This window comes from Pseudophryne corroboree, chromosome 1 (genome assembly GCF_028390025.1).
Source record: "Pseudophryne corroboree isolate aPseCor3 chromosome 1, aPseCor3.hap2, whole genome shotgun sequence".
In the NCBI taxonomy this organism is placed as follows: domain Eukaryota; kingdom Metazoa; phylum Chordata; class Amphibia; order Anura; family Myobatrachidae; genus Pseudophryne; species Pseudophryne corroboree.
The window spans coordinates 917,225,424-917,246,306 of NC_086444.1; the positions used below are offsets into that span (position 1 = coordinate 917,225,424).

Here is a 20,883-nt window from a genome sequence, read left to right on the forward strand (position 1 = left end):
ATGCATTGTGTGCACATCATACATGTTTGGGTATGACTACGATGCAATGTGCGGCCCCGTGGGTCATAAGTCGCATACTCAGACCACATGTGCAGCACATCGTACGTTGTTTTATGCACATACAATGCATTGTATACGATCAGCATCCTTTTTGAGTGGCATTTCCTTCCAGGTAATCACTTGCTTTTTGTGAGGCACACAGTTGATTGATTGTATGCTTCATCGTATGCACATAAAACTCCAAATCGTGTGCTAGGGGCTCCAGGGGGGATTGAAGGCAAATCTTATGAGGAATTGTATCAGATGGTGGTCATCCTAATGTATGGCCAGCTTAAGATATAAATAAAATGATTCACTGCAATGAACACCTGCCCCAACAAGCAGTAATGAGCAAGTCTCTTTAGTCCTTATACAGATGGAGCTTCCGTTATCTTGGCTGGTTGAGACGTAAGTCGCAATCAGGCATACGCAGTGTGCCTGGGCGCGCCTAGTCGTAGGGAGGCGCATAGAGCATTTGGCTTTACCTTTGAGGGTAATACCTGCGATCATCCACCAGATGTTGCTTTTTAAAAGCACCATTGTGCATGCGTGTGGTCTCCATTAAAATACGATACTGCACTACAGCGTAAGAACTACTTTACTGGTGCGTCTCATTATGCTACAATATGCTACAGTATGTCATACAGTATATACAGTACAGACGCAAATAGTACAGCATATACAGATGCAGACGAACGTGTTACAGGTACAGTATGGTCTATTGATGTTAGGCATATGTGAGCGTCCAAATCCCGTAGTATTATGTATAATAGGGAGAGATAAAAGCTCCTCCCTAAGTTCTTGGATGCCAAATCACTGTGTCTAGCATCTCTGTACAGTATTTTGCATTTGAGTACTACATAGCACGAACAGCTTGTAACGTATAGCGACAAGTGTTATCTTTCTAAGTGTAATGGGGAGAGATAAAAGCTCCTTCCGTTCCTTGATGCCAAATCACCATCCTTAGTATCTCTGTACAGTATTTTGCTGTAATGGCTACAGCGGCAAGTGTTATCTTTCTAAGTATCATGGGGAGAGATAAAAGATCCTCCCTAAGTTCCTGGATGCCAAATTACCGTGCTTAGCATCTCTTTACAGTATTTTGTATTTGAGTACTAAATAGCACGAACAGCTTGTAACGTACTCTGCTGTAATGGCTAGAAGTGTGCACACTTCTATTGAATGTGAAGGTATATTACAATAGATTAAAAAAAATAAATGAATAAAGTGAGTCTTAGAAAAAAAAACACACTCGCTCTTTGGGAATCGAACCCTGGACTCTCAGCACGGGAGGCTGAAGACTTCACCGCTTGCCCACGCAGCTTCATGGAAGATACACAAGCTCATGTGTGAAAGTACTGTAAGCAGCGATTCCTTCCCATTGGTGTTTGTTTATGCCGTTTAGGGACTTGGATGCTCATATTCCAGGACACGGTATTTAGCCACCACCTCCCCCTACCACATCCCACTTCCCCCTTCCCCTGGGAGCCTGCACAGTTCATACAGTAGACAGGGAGGGTGGTCAGGTTACAATAAATGTACAACACAATACTGTACATGAAAATCAGATAGAGAACTGCAGTCCCTTTGATACAGTAGATGTGTAAATAGTACAGTAGCAGTGATCCCTTCTCATAAAGTACAACACAGATTCTCTAACACTGACGATCTACAGTACTGTGTTGCTCGAACAGTTAGTTGCATCAGAATACACTCATTTATATTAATTGGTATGTCTACGGGTCCTCATTGCCGCTGTGTATTTTTAGATAGCGGAATAAGTCGCTCCTGCAGATTTACCCTGATTTATACAAAACCTGCGTGCACACTTCTATTGAATGTGAAGGTATATTACAATAGATTATAAAAAAAATAATAAAGTGAGTGTCAGGGGGAAAAAAATACACTCGCACTTTGGGAATTGAACCCTGAACTCTCAGCATGGGAAGCGGAAGACTTCACCTCTTGCCCACGCCACTTCATGGAAGATACACAAGCTCATGTGTAAAAGTACTGTAAGCAATGATTCCTTCCCATGAGTGTTTGTTTATGCCGTTAAGGGACTTGGACGCTCATATTGTACAAAACATACAGTATACTGTACATACTTTAACGTCGATGAACTACATTACTACTTTCACACATTAGTTGCGTCTGCATACACTATAAAAAATGTCTATGGGACTGGGACGCTCACATGCAGTAACACGCCAATTGACAAGTGCTTTAATACGTTTGTGTGTTTATTCAAGCTGAGTGCCGCAACTCTGTTAACCATGCTCTTCTCTCTCTCTTTCTCTCTCTCTCTCTCTCTCTCTAATATATATATTTTTTTTTACATTTTCTCTTTAATTGACCCTTTTTCCGTCTGACCATTGGTCTGTGTGTACATTAACATTACAGAGTCATCACTGACCATTTGCCAGAGCTTGTACTGTAGATCATTCTGCCGCTATTCGCTCTAAAGTACTGGATTAGTGGAGCATTAGCCACCCAGTGGTGGAGATGTGTATTGCATGCTGAGTATGTAGTCGTGCCTCAATGCGCCTATCCGTGATTAAACTCTGCAACCTAAGCTATCGCCTAGGTGCAGCTAAACCTCCGTTTAGGTGGAGAAACAGCCAAGATAACAGGGGATCCATCTGTATTAGTCATTGTTTGGTCTGTGTCCCTTTGTTCTTTTGTAACACATGCATTTATCAGCAGTGACCCAAAATGTGATATTATTTGTGTTTTTTATTTTGCATTCACGGAGGAGCACTGACAATATATCTTAAAGAATGGAAATCTCGACTTCTGAATATTCTTTCCTCCCTGTCCATCTTAATTTGAGAATGTTTTTGTTTTCATAGATTCCAGTTTATAGTCCCTAAAGAATGGAAGAGCAAGTACAGGCCTGTGTGTATCCATTTAGCAGGCACTGGTGACCATGTAAGTATGTGGAATTGCTCAATATACTTATACACCAGGATGGGTGATGGTTTATATTTTGTTTTGTCGTTTTGCACAGTAGGAATTAATTACTCTGGCAATTGCAGTTTTGTGAGAACTGAAGTATTAAAGATTGCATGTGAGATTCTTCTATGTAGTAAAGATATGCCTCTGGTCTCATGCAAGATTTCAGGGCTATGTAGAGGGACATAGAAAATAAACTAAAACTCTTATTGTAGATCCAACTTGAAACTACAAGATGTAAGTGTAATGATTCAAGCCACCATATTGCTTTTCATCAGACTTTCCCTGTGTCTTTTGTGGAGTAGAGGTTGGATAGCAAAAATCCAGGTTAACTGACAACAGTAGGTCACCTGTGTTACAGATTCTGGATCCATATCCATACTTTGTAGAAACAGGCACCTGTAGATCTTGCAAAAAACAATTTATGTCCAGAAGCCTTACACCAAATACACTACATTTTCTTTACTTCCTAAAGAACAACTTTATTACTTCTAATGTTCAAGGAATAGCAAAAAGAGAAGAATACCTGCCTACATATTTGGAATCCGTGCAGTCGAACAGGGCTCCTACGGCCAGAGTCTGCACAGTATTACGTGCGGTCTAGCCGACCACATTTAATACTGTTGTAAATGTCCCTTCTAAAATGGGCACCGCCTCAGTTGTAAAGGAAGCTAGAGGAGGCGGTGAACATTTAGAGGAGGCTTCGGGAGATGAGGCAGGAGTGAAGTGCTGGGACAGCTGACTGACGCGTTGGAGTGTAGTTTCGGAATCAAAATGCAGCTGTCAGTGGAATGAAACTGTCTCAACCTCTGACACCGAGCAGGTAGTGTAGCATTCGCATAATTTACAGTATGAAGGGGCATGGTCCATGGGCAGTACTATACAAGGCATAATATTAATATGGTGTCAGTGGTGTTACTGTGTGTGGCATAATATGGTGTCGGGTGTTACTGTGTGTGGCATCATATGGTGGTGTCAGGGGCATAATATGGTGTCTGGGGCAATAATGTATGGGGTGTAATGTAGTCTTTTTCTGCAAGGTCATGGGCATTCCAGCGAGGCCACACCCTTTATTTCTCTGACGTCCTAAGTGGATGCTGGGGACTCCGTCAGGACCATGGGGATTAGCGGCTCCGCAGGAGACAGGGCACAAAACTCAAGCTTTAGGATCAGGTGGTGTGTACTGGCTCCTCCCCCTATGACCCTCCTCCAAGCCTCAGTTAGGTTTTTGTGCCCGTCCGAGCAGGGTGCAATCTAGGTGGCTCTCTTAAGGAGCTGCTTAGAAAAAGTTTTTAGGTTTATTATTTTCAGTGAGTCCTGCTGGCAACAGGCTCACTGCATCGAGGGACTTAGGGGAGAGAAGTTCAACTCACCTGCGTGCAGGATGGATTGGCTTCTTAGGCTACTGGACACCATTAGCTCCAGAGGGAGTCGGAACACAGGTCTCACCCTGGGGTTCGTCCCGGAGCCGCGCCGCCGACCCCCCTTGCAGATGCTGAAGATTGAAGGTCCAGAAACCGGCGGCAGAAGGCTCTTCAGTCTTCTTGAAGGTAGCGCACAGCACTGCAGCTGTGCGCCATTGTTTGTCACACACTTCTCACCAACGGTCACGGAGGGTGCAGGGCGCTGCTGGGGGCGCCCTGGGCAGCAATGTAAATACCTTTTATGGCTAAAAAATACATCACATATAGCCCTTGAGGCTATATGGATGTATTTAACCCCTGCCAGATATTACAAACTACGGGAGAAAGGCCCGCCGGAATAGGGGGCGGGGCTTATTCTCCTCAGCACACAGCGCCATTTTCCTGCTCAGCTCCGCTGTGAGGAAGGCTCCCAGGACTCTCCCCTGCACTGCACTACAGAAACAGGGTAAAACAGAGAGGGGGGGCACTTTTTATGGCGATATTTTATATATTTAAGCTGCTATAAGGATACAACACTTATATAAGGTTGTTCCCATATATATTATAGCGCTTGGGTGTGTGCTGGCAAACTCTCCCTCTGTCTCCCCAAAGGGCTAGTGGGGTCCTGTCTTCGATAAGAGCATTCCCTGTGTGTCTGCGGTGTGTCGGTACGTGTGTGTCGACATGTATGAGGACGATGTTGGTGTGGAGGCAGAGCAATTGCCGGTAATGGTGATGTCACCCCCCAGGGAGTCGACACCGGAATGGATGGCTTTGTTTATGGAATTACGTGATAATGTCAGCACATTACAAAAATCAGTTGACGACATGAGACGGCCGGAAAACCAGTTGGTACCTGCCCAGGCGTCTCAGACACCGTCAGGGGCTGTAAAACGCCCTCTACCTCAGTCGGTCGACACAGACCCAGACACGGACACTGAATCTAGTGTCGACGGTGAAGAAACAAACGTATTTTCAAGTAGAGCCACACGTTATATGATCACGGCAATGAAGGAGGCTTTGCATATCTCTGATACTGCAAGTACCACAAAAAGGGGTATTATGTGGGGGGTGAAAAAACTACCTGTAGTTTTTCCTGAATCAGAGGAATTGAATGATGTATGTGATGAAGCGTGGGTTAACCCAGATAGAAAAGTGCTAATTTCAAAAAAGTTATTGGCATTATACCCTTTCCCGCCAGAGGTTAGGGCGCGCTGGGAAACACCCCCTAGGGTGGATAAGGCGCTCACACGCTTATCAAAACAAGTGGCGTTACCGTCTCCTGATACGGCCGCCCTCAAGGATCCAGCTGATAGGAGGCTGGAAACTACCCTAAAGAGTATATACACACATACTGGTGTTATACTGCGACCAGCCATCGCCTCAGCCTGGATGTGCAGTGCTGGGGTGGTCTGGTCGGATTCCCTGACTGAAAATATTGATACCCTGGATAGGGACAGTATTTTATTGACTATAGAGCAATTAAAGGATGCTTTTCTTTATATGCGAGATGCTCAGAGGGATATTTGCACTCTGGCATCAAGAGTAAGTGCGATGTCCATATCTGCCAGAAGAAGTTTATGGACGCGACAGTGGTCAGGTGATGCGGATTCCAAACGACATATGGAAGTATTGCCGTATAAAGGGGAAGAATTATTTGGCGTAGGTCTATCGGATCTGGTGGCCACGGCAACTGCCGGAAAATCCACCTTTTTACCTCAGACCCCCTCCCAACAGAAAAAGACACCGTCTTTTCAGCCGCAGTCCTTTCGGTCCTATAAGAACAAGAGGGCAAAAGGACAGTCATATCTGCCCCGGGGCAGAGGAACGGGTAAGAGAGGGCAGCAAGCAGCCCCTGCCCAGGAACAGAAGCCCTCTCAGGGTTCTGCAAAGCCCTCAGCATGACGCTGGGGCTGTACAAGCGGACTCAGGAGCGGTGGGGGGTCGACTCAGGAATTTCAGCGCACAGTGGGCTTGCTCACAGGTGGACCCTTGGATCCTGCAGGTAGTATCTCAGGGTTACAGGTTGGAATTCGAGAAGTCTCCCCCTCGCCGGTTCCTAAAGTCTGCTTTGCCAACGTCTCCCTCAGACAGGGCGACGGTATTGGAAGCCATTCACAAGCTGTTTTCTCAGCAGGTGATAGTCAAGGTACCCCTCCTACAACAGGGAAAGGGGTATTACTCCACGCTATTTGTTGTACCGAAGCCGGACGGCTCGGTAAGACCTATTCTAAATCTGAAATCTTTGAACCTGTACATACAAAAATTCAAGTTCAAGATGGAATCACTCAGAGCAGTGATAGCGAATCTGGAAGAAGGGGACTTTATGGTGTCCCTGGACATAAAGGATGCTTACCTGCATGTCCCAATTTGCCCTCCACATCAAGGGTACCTCAGGTTCGTAGTGCAAAACTGTCATTATCAGTTTCAGACGCTGCCGTTTGGATTGTCCACGGCACCTCGGGTCTTTACCAAGGTAATGGCCGAAATGATGATTCTTCTGCGAAGAAGAGGCGTATTAATTATCCCTTACTTGGACGATCTCCTGATAAGGGCAAGGTCCAGAGAACAGCTGGAGGTCGGAGTAGCACTAACCCAAGTAGTGCTGCAACAACACGGGTGGATTCTGAATTTTCCAAAATCTCAGTTGACCCCGACAACACGTCTGCTGTTCCTGGGAATGATTCTGGACACGGTTCAGAAAAAGGTGTTTCTTCCGGAGGAGAAAGCCAAGGAGTTATCCGAACTTGTCAGGAACCTCCTAAAACCAGGAAAAGTGTCTGTGCATCAATGCACAAGAGTCCTGGGAAAGATGGTGGCTTCTTACGAAGCAATTCCATTCGGCAGATTCCACGCACGAACTTTTCAGTGGGATCTGCTGGACAAATGGTCCGGATCGCATCTGCAGATGCATCAGCGGATAACCTTATCGCCACGGACAAGGGTGTCTCTTCTGTGGTGGTTGCAGAGTGCTCATCTGTTAGAGGGCCGCAGATTCGGCATACAGGACTGGGTCCTGGTGACCACGGATGCCAGTCTGAGAGGCTGGGGAGCGGTCACACAGGGAAGAAACTTCCAGGGAGTATGGTCAAGCCTGGAGATGTCTCTTCATATAAATATACTGGAGCTAAGAGCAATTTACAATGCTCTAAGCCTGGCAAAACCCCTGCTTCAGGGTCAGCCGGTGTTGATCCAGTCGGACAACATCACGGCAGTCGCCCACGTAAACAGACAGGGCGGCACAAGAAGCAGGAGAGCAATGGCAGAAGCTGCAAGGATTCTTCGCTGGGCGGAAGATCATGTGATAGCACTGTCAGCAGTGTTCATTCCGGGAGTAGACAACTGGGAAGCAGACTTCCTCAGCAGACACGATCTACACCCGGGAGAGTGGGGACTTCATCCAGAAGTCTTCCACATGATTGTGAACCGTTGGGAAAAACCAAAGGTGGATATGATGGCGTCTCGCCTCAACAAAAAACTGGACAGGTATTGCGCCAGGTCAAGAGACCCTCAGGCAATAGCTGTGGACGCTCTGGTAACACCGTGGGTGTACCAGTCGGTGTATGTGTTTCCTCCTCTGCCTCTCATACCCAAAGTACTGAGAATTATACGGCAAAGGGGAGTAAGAACGATACTCGTGGCTCCGGATTGGCCAAGAAGAACTTGGTACCCGGAACTTCAGGAGATGCTCATGGAAAATCCGTGGCCTCTACCTCTAAGACGGGACCTGATTCAGCAGGGACCGTGTCTATTCCAAGACTTACCGCGGCTGCGTTTGACGGCATGGCGGTTGAACGCCGAATTCTAAAGGAAAAAGGCATTCCAGAAGAGGTCATTCCTACACTGGTTAAAGCCAGGAAGGAGGTGACTGCACAACATTATCACCGCATTTGGAGAAAATATGTTGCGGGGTGTGAGGCCAGGAAGGCCCCCACGGAGGAATTTCAACTGGGTCGATTCCTACATTTCCTGCAAACAGGATTGTCTATGGGCCTCAAATTGGGGTCCATTAAGGTTCAAATTTCGGCCCTGTCGATTTTCTTCCAGAAAGAATTGGCTTCAGTTCCTGAAGTCCAGACTTTTGTAAAAGGAGTACTACATATACAGCCCCCGGTTGTACCCCCAGTGGCTCCGTGGGACCTGAATGTAGTTTTGGATTTTCTCAAATCCCATTGGTTTGAGCCACTCAAATCGGTGGATTTGAAATATCTTACATGGAAAGTAACCATGCTACTGGCCCTGGCTTCAGCCAGGAGAGTATCAGAATTGGCGGCTTTATCGTATAAGAGCCCATATCTGATTTTCCATTCGGACAGGGCAGAACTGCGGACGCGTCCTCAGTTTCTGCCTAAGGTGGTGTCAGCGTTTCACCTGAACCAGCCTATTGTGGTGCCTGCGGCTACTAGCGATTTGGAAGATTCCAAGTTGCTGGACGTGGTCAGGGCATTGAAAATATACATTTCAAGGACGGCTGGAGTCAGAAAATCTGACTCGCTGTTTATACTGTATGCACCCAACAAGCTGGGTGCTCCTGCTTCTAAGCAGACGATTGCTCGTTGGATTTGTAGCACAATTCAACTTGCACATTCTGTGGCAGGCCTGCCACAGCCTAAATCTGTCAAGGCCCATTCCACAAGGAAGGTGGGCTCATCCTGGGCGGCTGCCCGAGGGGTCTCGGCATTACAACTCTGCCGAGCAGCTACGTGGTCGGGGGAGAACACGTTTGTAAAATTCTACAAATTTGATACCCTGGCTAAAGAGGACCTGGAGTTCTCTCATTCGGTGCTGCAGAGTCATCCGCACTCTCCCGCCCGTTTGGGAGCTTTGGTATAATCCCCATGGTCCTGACGGAGTCCCCAGCATCCACTTAGGACGTCAGAGAAAATAAGATTTTACTTACCGATAAATCTATTTCTCGTAGTCCGTAGTGGATGCTGGGCGCCCATCCCAAGTGCGGATTGTCTGCAATACTTGTACATAGTTATTGTTACAAAAAAATCGGGTTGTTATTTGTTGTGAGCCGTCTGTTCAGAGGCTCCTACGTTTGTCATACTGTTAACTGGGTTTAGATCACAAGTTATACGGTGTGATTGGTGTGGCTGGTATGAGTCTTACCCGGGATTAAATATCCTTCCTTATTGTGTACGCTCGTCCGGGCACAGTATCCTAACTGAGGCTTGGAGGAGGGTCATAGGGGGAGGAGCCAGTACACACCACCTGATCCTAAAGCTTGAGTTTTGTGCCCGGTCTCCTGCGGAGCCGCTAATCCCCATGGTCCTGACGGAGTCCCCAGCATCCACTACGGACTACGAGAAATAGATTTATCGGTAAGTAAAATCTTATTTTTTTTGCGATGTGTCCAGTTTAAGATGTCCGTGGGAGGGGGGGAGCCAATTTGTCTAGAAACAGCACTGGTTCTCAGGTCACTCGGAAGTATTCACACACTTCCCTACCAAAGGAAAAAGAATAGATCCTCAGGTGTGCATTCTTACCAGTTTTCGTTAACCTTTCTTGAGTAAAATAGAAAAATATATTTCTAGAACAGATTTCCTCCTAATAAAAGGGCCTTTAATCTATATATAGAAGTTAAAGTTCACCTTTGTTGACTCGTTTAAAGATTAGTAGCCTAATGAGATAAATGAAATCATTCCTTAACTACAGTAGTAAAAGTGATAAATTGTACTCCAGGTACACTTACCTGATGATGAAGTCGTGCTGTGTTCTCCTCTAATTGCTGTATGCAAGATGCATGATGGCTGTCCCTCTAACTAATCTATTAAGAAAAAGTCAACAGAGGCGATATTGTAAGCTTTTAAATCTTCATCACTAAATCAATGGGGTTTTTTTTGTTTTATTTTTACCATCAGTCATTATTATTGAGGTTTATCAGGGGAGGGGTACAGAAAAAAAAAAAGAGATTGGGGGGGTGGGTGAGATAACAGACAGGGGTGCACATCGAAAATTCCAATAAACAGTCAATGCAATACAGAATATGAAAAAACAGATAATGAAGTAACATGGAATACACAAACCAGAATTGTATATAAATCTATTTACTAAGCAATTTATCAGCGGACCTTGCCACATGCTTCTGCTGTGATTTTAGATTACATTTTAATTAGCAATTATTCTGTTTCCATCAAAAGTGGGTTATTTCCATATATTGTAGTTGTCTTTGGCGGATTTTTTATTTTGAGGTGTGGTCTGCCCTAAACAAGGTACTGAGGCAATGATCAAGCTGTGGCCTTCACCCTGTATAATTTACATGTGTTACCGTTGACCTGTGGAAACCTGTTTCTTTAATCCATTTGGACCACTACAGAGCAATAAAGGTATTTGGTATAGACAACAAGAACATTTCCCCAAGCTCATTGGAATATACCACAAGTCCCTCACAACATACTTATCAGGCCTAACTGAAATGGTGACGATCTGGGCTATCGCTTGGGATGCCATCATTAGAAACCACCTCTGAGTTTGGATACTTTAAAATAAAATGTTTGCAAAACATACATCTGAGATTGGGTGGTCTTAAGTTTGCCGGCGGCCGTGCTCCCGACGACCAGCATACCGGCGTCAGAATCCCGACCGCCGGCATACCGACAGCTTTTCTCCCTCTTGGGGGTCCACGACATCCCTGGAGGGAAAATAGTGCGCCACGAGCCCGCAGCATGGCGTGCGCAGCGAGCCCGCAAGGGGTTCATTTGCGCTCGCCCAGCTGTCAGTATGCCGGCGGTCGGGATTCCGGCACCGGTATGCTGGCCGCCGGGAGCCGGACCGCCGGCATAACATACTACACCCCTGAGATTGTTTATAATAATAGTTAATTTCTCTTTCATCCACTAGGGGACACTGGAACTCTTCAGACAGTCGGGGTGTGAAGTATGCAGACCAGAGGTAGCACAATCTAAATAACGAGTTTATGCACAGCTGGCTCCTCCCCCTTCACGCCTCATAATCCCTCAGTTTGAAAAATTGTGTTGGAGGTGCAGAACAGAACAGGAGCTCCTGCTCCACTAAAGATTTAATTTTTAAAATAATTATCTGTCTAGAGCCAAACCAACCTATCTGAAAGGGGGGCAAAGGCTCCAAGGTGCAAGAGAGACAAAGATCCTGTTTGAAGGGGTTGGCATCTCTCCCAGGAGATCGTTACTCAGCAGCAGGAGCAAAGTGAGTAATCACTGAGGGAAAGATTAGGCGCTGGGCAGCAAAGTGACTATCTCCCCCTGCAGTGAGTTATTCCACGTAGCAAGCTGGAAGAGGCTCCATGCAGACTGACGGCAGCAGGAGTGACTATGATGTAATCAGGAAAGTTTAGTTGTCGACGCGCAGCTTGAGCGGGCTTTTCTCTCTTAAGGGGAGGCTAAAGAGAGAGGCCAGTCACAGAAGAGCATATAGTAATAGAAGTATATGTTTCCTGGCAGTAGAAGAGGTTGAGGCTATTTACTGGTATGCTGGCGCTGTTAGGAGGCTCGTCTGCTGTGATCTCTCTGAATGCAAGTTATACACTGCTCAAAAAAATAAAGGGAACACTAAAATAACACATCCTAGATCTGAATGAATGAAATATTCTTATTAAATACTTTGTTCTTTACTTAGTTGAATGTGCTGACAACAAAATCACACAAAAATGATCAATGGAAATCAAATTTGTTAACCCATGGAGGTCTGGATTTGGAGTCACCCTCAAAATTAAAGTGGAAAAACACACTACAGGCTGATCCAACTTTGATGTAATGTCCTTAAACCAAGTCAAAATGAGGCTCAGTAGTGTCTGTGGCCTCCTCGTGCCTGTATGACCTCTCTACAATGCCTGGGCATGCTCCTGATGACGTGGCGGATGGTCTCCTGAGGGATCTCCTCCCAGACCTGGACTAAAGCATCCACCAACTCCTGGATAGTCTGTGGTGCAATGTAGCATTGGTGGATGGAGCGAGACATGATGTCCCAGATGTGCTCAATTGGATTCAGGTCTGGGGAACGGGCGGGCCAGTCCATAGCATCAATGCCTTCGTCTTGCAGGAACTGCTGACACACTCCAGCCACATGAGGTCTAGCATTGTCTTGCATTAGGAGGAACCCAGGGTCAACGGCACCAGGATATGGTCTCACAAGGGGTCTGAGGATCTCATCTCGGTTGCTAATGGCAGTCAGGCTACCTCTGGCAAGCACATGGAGGGCTGTGCGGCCCCCCAAAGAAATACCACCCCACACCATTACTGACACACTGCCAAACCGGTCATGCTGGAGGATGTTGCAGGCAGCAGAACATTCTCCTTGGCGTCTCCAGACTCTGTCACATCTGACACATGTGCTCAGTGAGAACCTGCTTTCATCTGTGAAGAGCACAGGGCGCCAGTGGCGAATTTGCCAATCTTGATGTTCTCTGGCAAATGCTAAACGTCCTGCACGGTGTTGGGCTGTAAGCACAACCCCCACCTGTGGGTGTCGGGCCCTCATACCACCCTCATGGAGTCTGTTTCTGATCATTTGAGTAGACACATGCACATTTGTGGCTTTCTGGAGGTCATTTTGCAGGGCTCTGGCAGTGCTCCTCCTGTTCCTCCTTGCACAAAAGCGGAGGTAGCGGTCCTGCTGCTGGGTTGTTGCCCTCCTACGGCCTCCTCCACATCTCCTGTTGTACTGGCCTGTCTCCTGGTAGCGCCTCCATGCTCTGGACACTACGCTGACAGACACAGCAAACCTTCTTGCCACAGCTCGCATTGATGTGCCATCCTGGGTGAGCTGCACTACCTGAGCCACTTGTGTGGGTTGTAGGGAGGTCATACAGGCACGTGGAGGCCACATACACTACTGTGCCTCATTTTGACTTGTTTTAAGGACATTACATCAAAGTTGGATCAGCCTGTAGTGTGTTTTTCCACTTTAATTTTGAGGGTGACTCCAAATCCAGACCTCCATGGGTTAATAAATTTGATTTCCATTAATAATTTTGTTGTCCGCACATTCAACTATGTAAAGAACAAAGTAATTAATAATAATATTTCATTCATTCAGATTTAGGATGTGTTATTTTAGTGTTCCCTTTATTTTTTTGAGCAGTGTATAAATCTATATAACTGCGGACAGGTCCTGCGGAGGTGGAGCAACACAATTAACAACCCAGTCAACTCAAGCTGTATTATCAGTTGGTGGTGTGAGGGTTGCAAACGTCAGGCTTACAAATTTAGTTCCAGCTGGGTGACTCCTCTTCCTAATCAAATAGGGTGAAAGCACTGCTGAGTGGTTGGTGTGTGTGTGTGTGTGTGTGTGTGTGTGTGTGTGTGTGTGTGTGTGTGTGTGTGTGTGTGTGTATGTTTTAACATGTCAAAAGTAGTGATGAGCGGATTCGGTTTTACTCGGTTCTCAAAACCGAATCTTATTGGCTCACTGATGTCACGTGTTTTGGATAGCCAATAAGATTCGGTTTTGAGAACCGAGTAAAACCGAGTAAAACCGAATCCGCTCATCACTAGTCAAAAGCACCAACCAAGAGCACAAATATGTATGCTCAAAATATGGTAAAAAGAGCAGTAATGTTGGCAGCTCAGAGGTGCGTGACACATATTTGGGAATAGACGCTCAACACGGGAGCAGTGGTCCATCTGCGTCATGGGAAAGTGCCCTAGCAGGTATTTCTAAAGAAATGGCGGAATCCCGCAAGCAACAAAAATGGGCAGGAGGGTTTTCCAAAACTATGGAGGAATTTCTAAATAGAATTACTCCGCCTGCACAAGTAGAAAAGAACATGCATAAAGCAGTAGAGTCCACTCCCTCTCCTGCGGGAAGAGTCGGAGGAGGAGGGTCTCCTAGAGGATGATGGAGAGTCAGTGGAGCAAATCATGGATGTCAGTCCTCAGGAGGAGGACGCTGATGTCAAGGGATTAGCTTCCCTTATTGAGGAGGTAAAACAGGTCCTTAACTTTAAGGAAGAAGTTGTTAAGGAACCTGAGGTCTTTGATTTATTTGAGTCTCAGAAACACCAAACAGCGGTTTTTCCAATTCCTCAGACTCTCCAGGATCAAATGGGAGAGGTATGGAAGGGTCATTCCATATCAAATCAACTCAAAAAATATAACAATTTTACTGACCCTCTCCGATTTTTTATGGTGTACCAGTAGGATGGGGGGAAAATATAATCTACACAAAATTTCAACATCATAGGTTGGATATTTTTGGAGGTGGAGCCATTTAAAAATGACCAATATATGCAATTTTACTGCCGCGGGGGTCTTTTCGTTTGCCTGTAACTTGAGTTCTAATTAAGACAGAGAGATGAAATTAGTGTCATTTTGAAGCTTATGACTAGATCTTTTCACTTCAATTTAAATTTAGTAAGGTAGTACTAAAAAAAGTTTAATAACCTTTGACCTCAATTTTTTTTAAAAAGGGATAAATGTGTACCAAATTTCTTTTTGGGACTACTATAGGATGTTGAGCTAATTTGTTTTTGTTTACCAGCAGTAATTTAAAATGGTTATTAAATCCCAGTAGGTTTAATTTAATAATAAATGGTAATGCAGTTATGCATACAATATACAATATAATATAGACTGTGTTTCGGTAAAAATGACAGATGGAAAAAGAGTTCATGCTCTCTGGTTGGTTTTAAGCAATTTAAAAGAGGCGTATACCTTGTTTAAAGAAAAGTTTCCGCTGCAACGTCTAGGGTTTTCAAAGTTTGCTGAACTTTGCCCCAAACACTGCACCTTCTGATTTGACATCAAAGGAAGAGATCCCATTGAAATCGTATAAGGATTGTTTGGCGATGATCATATGAAATCCTCCTCAGCCAGCATGCTACCTTAATGAGTGTAATGAATGTGAAGATGCCAACCGCCTCATACATTTTAAGGAACAGTTGAGGCAGTTAATGGATGACAGCATGGTGGATAATATTTCTTACAAACAATGGGTCTCTCTTGACCGTTCTAATCTTGAGACAGTTACGCATTCATCTGATGACTTTCATGGTCGCTTTTTGTGACAAGTTACAAATACTGCACCATTCCTTCATTGCCAGACAACAGTCGTCTTTTCAAGCAGACCTTAAATTAAGTTTGCAACCAGGGGAGTTTTTGGTAATCTGCGACTTTGCAGAGAAATATTCTTTTGTACTGCAAGACGAAGTGCAAGGTTTCCACTGGAATAACGCACAAGCAACTTTTCATCCTTGTGTAGCATACTTCATAGATGAGGCAGGGAGTCTAAAGCATGTCAGCTTTGTTATTATATCAGACTGTCTTCACCATGATACTGTTGCAGTTCATGTATTCCAGGGGTTACTCAAAAATTTTCTTAAGGAAAAGTATCCTATCGTTACAAATATCATTTATTTCTCAGATGGAGCTGCCTCTCAGTATAAAAATCGAAAGAATTTCATTAATGTTTGCTGTCACGAGCAAGACTTTGGAATTCCAGCCGAGTGACACTTTTCAGCCACCTCCCATGGAAAAGGGGCATGTGATGGAGTTGGTGGCATTGTGAAAAGATTAGCTGCACGAGCCAGTCTCCAAAGGCCGTACAGTCAACAAATAATGACACCTCGACAATTGTTTGAGAATGTTTCAGCTGTCTCTTTCAAGTACGCCAGTTCAGCTGACTACGAGGCAGAAGAGAAGTTCCTGGAAGCTTGATTTGAGCAATCCCGCACAATTGCTGGAACCCAGAAACTACATTCCTTTATTCCCTTATAAACAACTACTCTGTCAACTAAAGTTTATTCCTACTCTACATCGTCGAAAGTGGAACAAGTTTGTTTACTGGAGGATGAAGTAGAATTTAAAGACATTAAAGGATTTGCCACTTGTGTGTATGATGCAGAGTGGTGGGTAGCATGTGTTTTTGACGTAAATGAAAAGTACGAATTAGTAAAGGTCAACTTTCTCCAGCTGGGTCCACAGGTTATTCACAGGATAACAATGGGATATGATGGATCGATAGCGGATTGGCACCAAACGATCACAAGCTTTCAGTCCTCCCAGAATGCAACAGGCCCATCCATATATCTCGCCCACTGGCTCAGGCAAATCAGTTTTTTGTTTGGTGCGGCAGGAGCCGGACCATGGTCACAGGGTTGCTGCTTTTTGGCAGCCCTAAGCTTTCTTATTTTATTTTTTATAGTCTTTACTATGTTTTTGAGTGATCTTTCCTAACAGTGTCTTATACGCATATTGGAAAGAGTCGCTCCAACAACTCTCCGCCGGGTCGCAACAACGCTTACCCACGGTACAAGTGCTGTCTCGACGGGCGTCTGTGTCGGTCCAGCAGACTTTACCAGGCTGTGGCCGTAGCACGGGGAGAAGGTAAGGCATCGGTTCCACTTAGAAGGGGAATACGGACACAGCCGCACTGTATTGGGAGGAGACTACCAAACAGTAGCTGGCGTGCTGCCACCACGGGTGCTCCAGCGCTAGGCCTTACTGATCATAAGGCACCAGGAATAGCATGAGGCTGCGATCACTAGGGTTGATGTCAGCGGTGGGGAGTTAGACGCTCTCCTGGTCGCCCCTCCCCCCAGTTCATGACCAGTTTCCGTCGGTCTCCCGCCATGAACTGTTGCCTCACTTCCGTCTCGGAAGCTACCACGAGGCCGCTGCGTCTGTGTACACTAAGCGCTACTATGAGGAGACCCGGTCGCAGTACAGGCGTCTGTATGACCGGTGCGTCTGCATGCACTCTGTCACACACTGTGTTCACTAAAAGTTACTGGAGCGGCAGTGTACACTAGTAGCATCTGGATCCACTCAGCTTCGCTAACGTATTGATCGATCTTGGAAGTGAGGCGAGTCTCCCTGTATCCCACTCTACTGAGTACGGGTTATACAGTACTAAAATTCGATCTACTTTTGTTAGTATGAATAGTTAACTTTAGTGCCTATTGCATATGAGTCTGTGTTCAGTTGGCACAGATGGGTGCAAGAAGCGGTATCTCTAGTTTATGCTTTCCTTTCAAGAAGCATCCTCTTCGAAGGTTCTTCTGTCCAGCCCTCCTCGGGTAGAGGCGAGGGATTTGCATGAAGCAGTTCAGAAATTGCTTTTGTCAGGAATAGTCATCCGATAACCCATGTGCAATGGGGGTTTACTCCAAACTGGTTTTGAGTCAGAAGGATCCTTGGCTCCATTCTCAATCTCAAAAAGCCTAAACAGTTAAGTTGGGATACCATGGTTCACATGGAGACAATGCACTCCATAGTTGGGCAGGGAGCCAGTAGATTACTTAGCACTCCTGGGTAAGTCAGGATGCTTACCTACAGGCTCCTATAGCACTGTCTGGCAGGGTTATCTCAAGGTTTACCATCCTTCAGCAACATTTCAGTTAGGCCTTACCCTTTGGGTTAGCCACAGCCCCAGAGTATTTACCAATATGATTATGGCAGTTTATGTAAGCAGGGGATAAGAAAATTGCCATAACTCAACCACCTTTTGTATCCTGGTACAATACAGGAAAGGCTTCTGTGCGATCTCCAACAGACAATAACTTGTCTGCAGAGGCACAGGTGGTTCATAAATTGGCAAAGTCATCTCTGGTTCCGTCACAACGGATGACTTAACGGGCTGTACTGAATTCAAGTCTGCAGAAAATATCTACCTTGGAACAAGATGTCCAAGGTACAGTCAGGGGAGTTGTTACACAGTCAATATCAATTCAGGTAGCAATGCGAATGATAGGTTTGATGGTGTCAACAGTAGACATGGTGGAGTATGCACAATTCCACTCAAGAACTCTGCAGCATCTGTTTCTATCTACAGCCGCATCACACTGGTTATGTCCAATCTCATATGATGTTGGAAGTTAAGCAGTGTTGTGCCTGGTTAAATTCTCTGATTGGAGACCACCTGTGAATACCAGGTGGTGTAGGTGGGCTAGATGGAAAATAGACAAACAGTACGTGGTACTGTCAGAGAAGGTAAGAAAGTCAGTAGCCTGGCGGCTACAGACATCCCATCTAGGCAAGAGTACACCCTTTTGGATATCAAGTTGGGAGATCCCGACAATAAATGCCAGTCTTTATTGGTGCAATGAAAGAGTTATGAACCCGAAATCTTTCAGAGTTTCCAGGGTTCTAGCATTCCTTCAGGCAGGAATTGATAAAGGTTTAAGGATGGCTTCCTTGAGAGCGCAAGTGTCAGCATTTACTGCATGGTTCCGAAAGAAAATTGTAAATTTTCAGGATGTGCACACTTGTTCCAGGGAATGCTGCGCTTTCAACCTTCTTTTGTTCCTCCTACAGTGTCTTGGGACTTAAGTCTAGTCCTCAAAGCACTTCAAGTTGCTCCATTTGAACCACTTAATAAAGTGGATCTTAAATGGTTAACATCTAAAGTTCTCTTTCTGCTGACTATGGCATCAGCTAGAAGAGTATCAGATTTAGGAGTATGGTTATGTAAATCTCCTTTTCTGTTGTTTATCCAGATAAAGTAGTTCTCAGAACTAGATCTGGGTATCTTCCTAAGGTGGGGTCTAAATTCCACCTTAATGAAGAAAATGTAGTCCCGGTTTTTCAGGTATCGGGACTTTCTTCGGGAGATGCGTCGCTGTACGTAGTCCGGGCATTAAAGATCTACGTGGATTGTACCAGTGCTGTCAGAAAGACAGATTCTCTCTTCATTCTCTACGAATTTCACTTGAGTGGATGGCCTGCTACTAAACAGACGCTAGCAAGATGGCTTCGAATTACTATTTCAGACGCATATTCTCGAGCTGATCTCCCTGTTCCGGCTAATGTCTCTGCTCACTCTACTCGTAAGGTAGGTCTTTCATGGGCAGCACAACATGGTGCTTCAGCAGAACAGATATGTAAGGCAGCCACATGATCTTCCATTAACACATTCATTAGACATTATGCCTTGGATACTTTTGCCTCTCATGACGCTGAATTAGGGCGTAAGGTTTTCCTGTCCAATCAGGAGCGTCCACACCACTAAAAATTGCTTTGGGAAATCCCATGGTTATCCTGTGGATAACCTGTGGACCCAGCCGGAGAACTATACGTTATGGTAAGAACTTACCGTTGATAACGGTATTTCTCCTATGTCCACAGGTTTCACAGGAATCCCACCCTGACGCACCTTATTTAAGGATCTTTCTACTCACTAACCTCTTCCTTCTTGTACAGAAGGGTGTGCATGTGTGTTCTTATCGCCTGATTAGGGTTCTACATGATGCTGCTGCCTTGTACTTTGGAATACAACTGATTTGCCTGAGCCAGTGGGCGGGGATATATGGACAGGCCCGTTGCATCCTGGGAGGACTGAAAGCTTGTGATCGTTTGGTGCCAATCCGCTATCGTGGAACCTGTGGACATAGGATAAATACCGTTATCAACGGTAAGTTCTTACCATAACGTATATTTCTCCACCCACAAGGACCATCCCCATCATACAAATACCCAGGGAAACCCGACATTCTTCTATTTCATTGTTGTGATATACTAACAACAGTAGACCGAATGACTACAACAGGACGTGTGTACACCATTACAGAAAGAGAAACTCTGTCTGCAACTTCAAAACTAAAGTCATGGAAAGCATGAACAAAACCTGGTCTGTTATATATATTAAGGTTATATTGCGGTTTTTCAAAACTTAATAATACACTGTCTGCAAGTGAGAATTTTGTTTCTCTGACGTCCTAGTGGATGCTGGGGACTCCGTCAGGACCATGGGGAATAGCGGCTCCGCAGGAGTCAGGGCACAAAAGTAAAAGCTTTAGGATCAGGTGGTGTGCACTGGCTCCTCCCCCTATGACCCTCCTCCAAGCCTCAGTTAGATTTTTGTGCCCGGCCGAGAAGGGTGCAATCTAGGTGGCTCTCCTAAAGAGCTGCTTAGAGTAAAAGTTTTGTTAGGTTTTTTATTTTCAGTGAGTCCTGCTGGCAACAGGCTCACTGCATCGAGGGACTTAGGGGAGAGAAGTGAACTCACCTGCGTGCAGGATGGATTGGCTTCTTAGGCTACTGGACACCATTAGCTCCAGAGGGAGTCGGAACACAGGTCTCACCCTGGGGTTCGTCCCGGAGCCGCGCCGCCGACCCCTTGCAGATGCCGAAAAGTGAAGAGGTCCAGAAACCGGCGGCAGAAGACTTTTCAGTCTTCATAAGGTAGCGCACAGCACTGCAGCTGTGCGCCATTGTTGTCAGCACACTTCATAGCAGCGGTCACTGAGGGTGCAGGGCGCTGGGGGGGGCGCCCTGGGCAGCAATGATAGTACCTTATTCTGGCTAAAAATACATCACATATAGCCCCTGGGGGCTATATGGATGTATTTAACCCCTGCCAGGTCTCAGAAAAACGGGAGAAGAAGCCCGCCGAAAAGGGGGCGGGGCCTATTCTCCTCAGCACACAGCGCCATTTTCCCTCACAGAAATGCTGGTGGGAAGGCTCCCAGGCTCTCCCCTGCACTGCACTACAGAAACAGGGTTAAAACAGAGAGGGGGGGCACTTATTTGGCGATATGACTATATATATTAAAATGCTATAAGGGAAA

At 45.6% G+C, this 20,883-nt stretch overlaps 1 protein-coding gene across 1 annotated transcript in view; it reads left to right on the forward strand.

Moving 5' to 3' along the window:
* The window catches only part of ABHD18 (abhydrolase domain containing 18), a 94,713-nt gene that overhangs the window by 42,052 nt on the left and 31,778 nt on the right, over positions 1 to 20,883 (forward strand). The window contains exon 5 of the mRNA XM_063920326.1: positions 2,892 to 2,970. Coding sequence (XP_063776396.1) covers positions 2,892 to 2,970 — 79 coding nt within the window. The remainder of the gene's footprint in view (positions 1 to 2,891; positions 2,971 to 20,883) is intronic.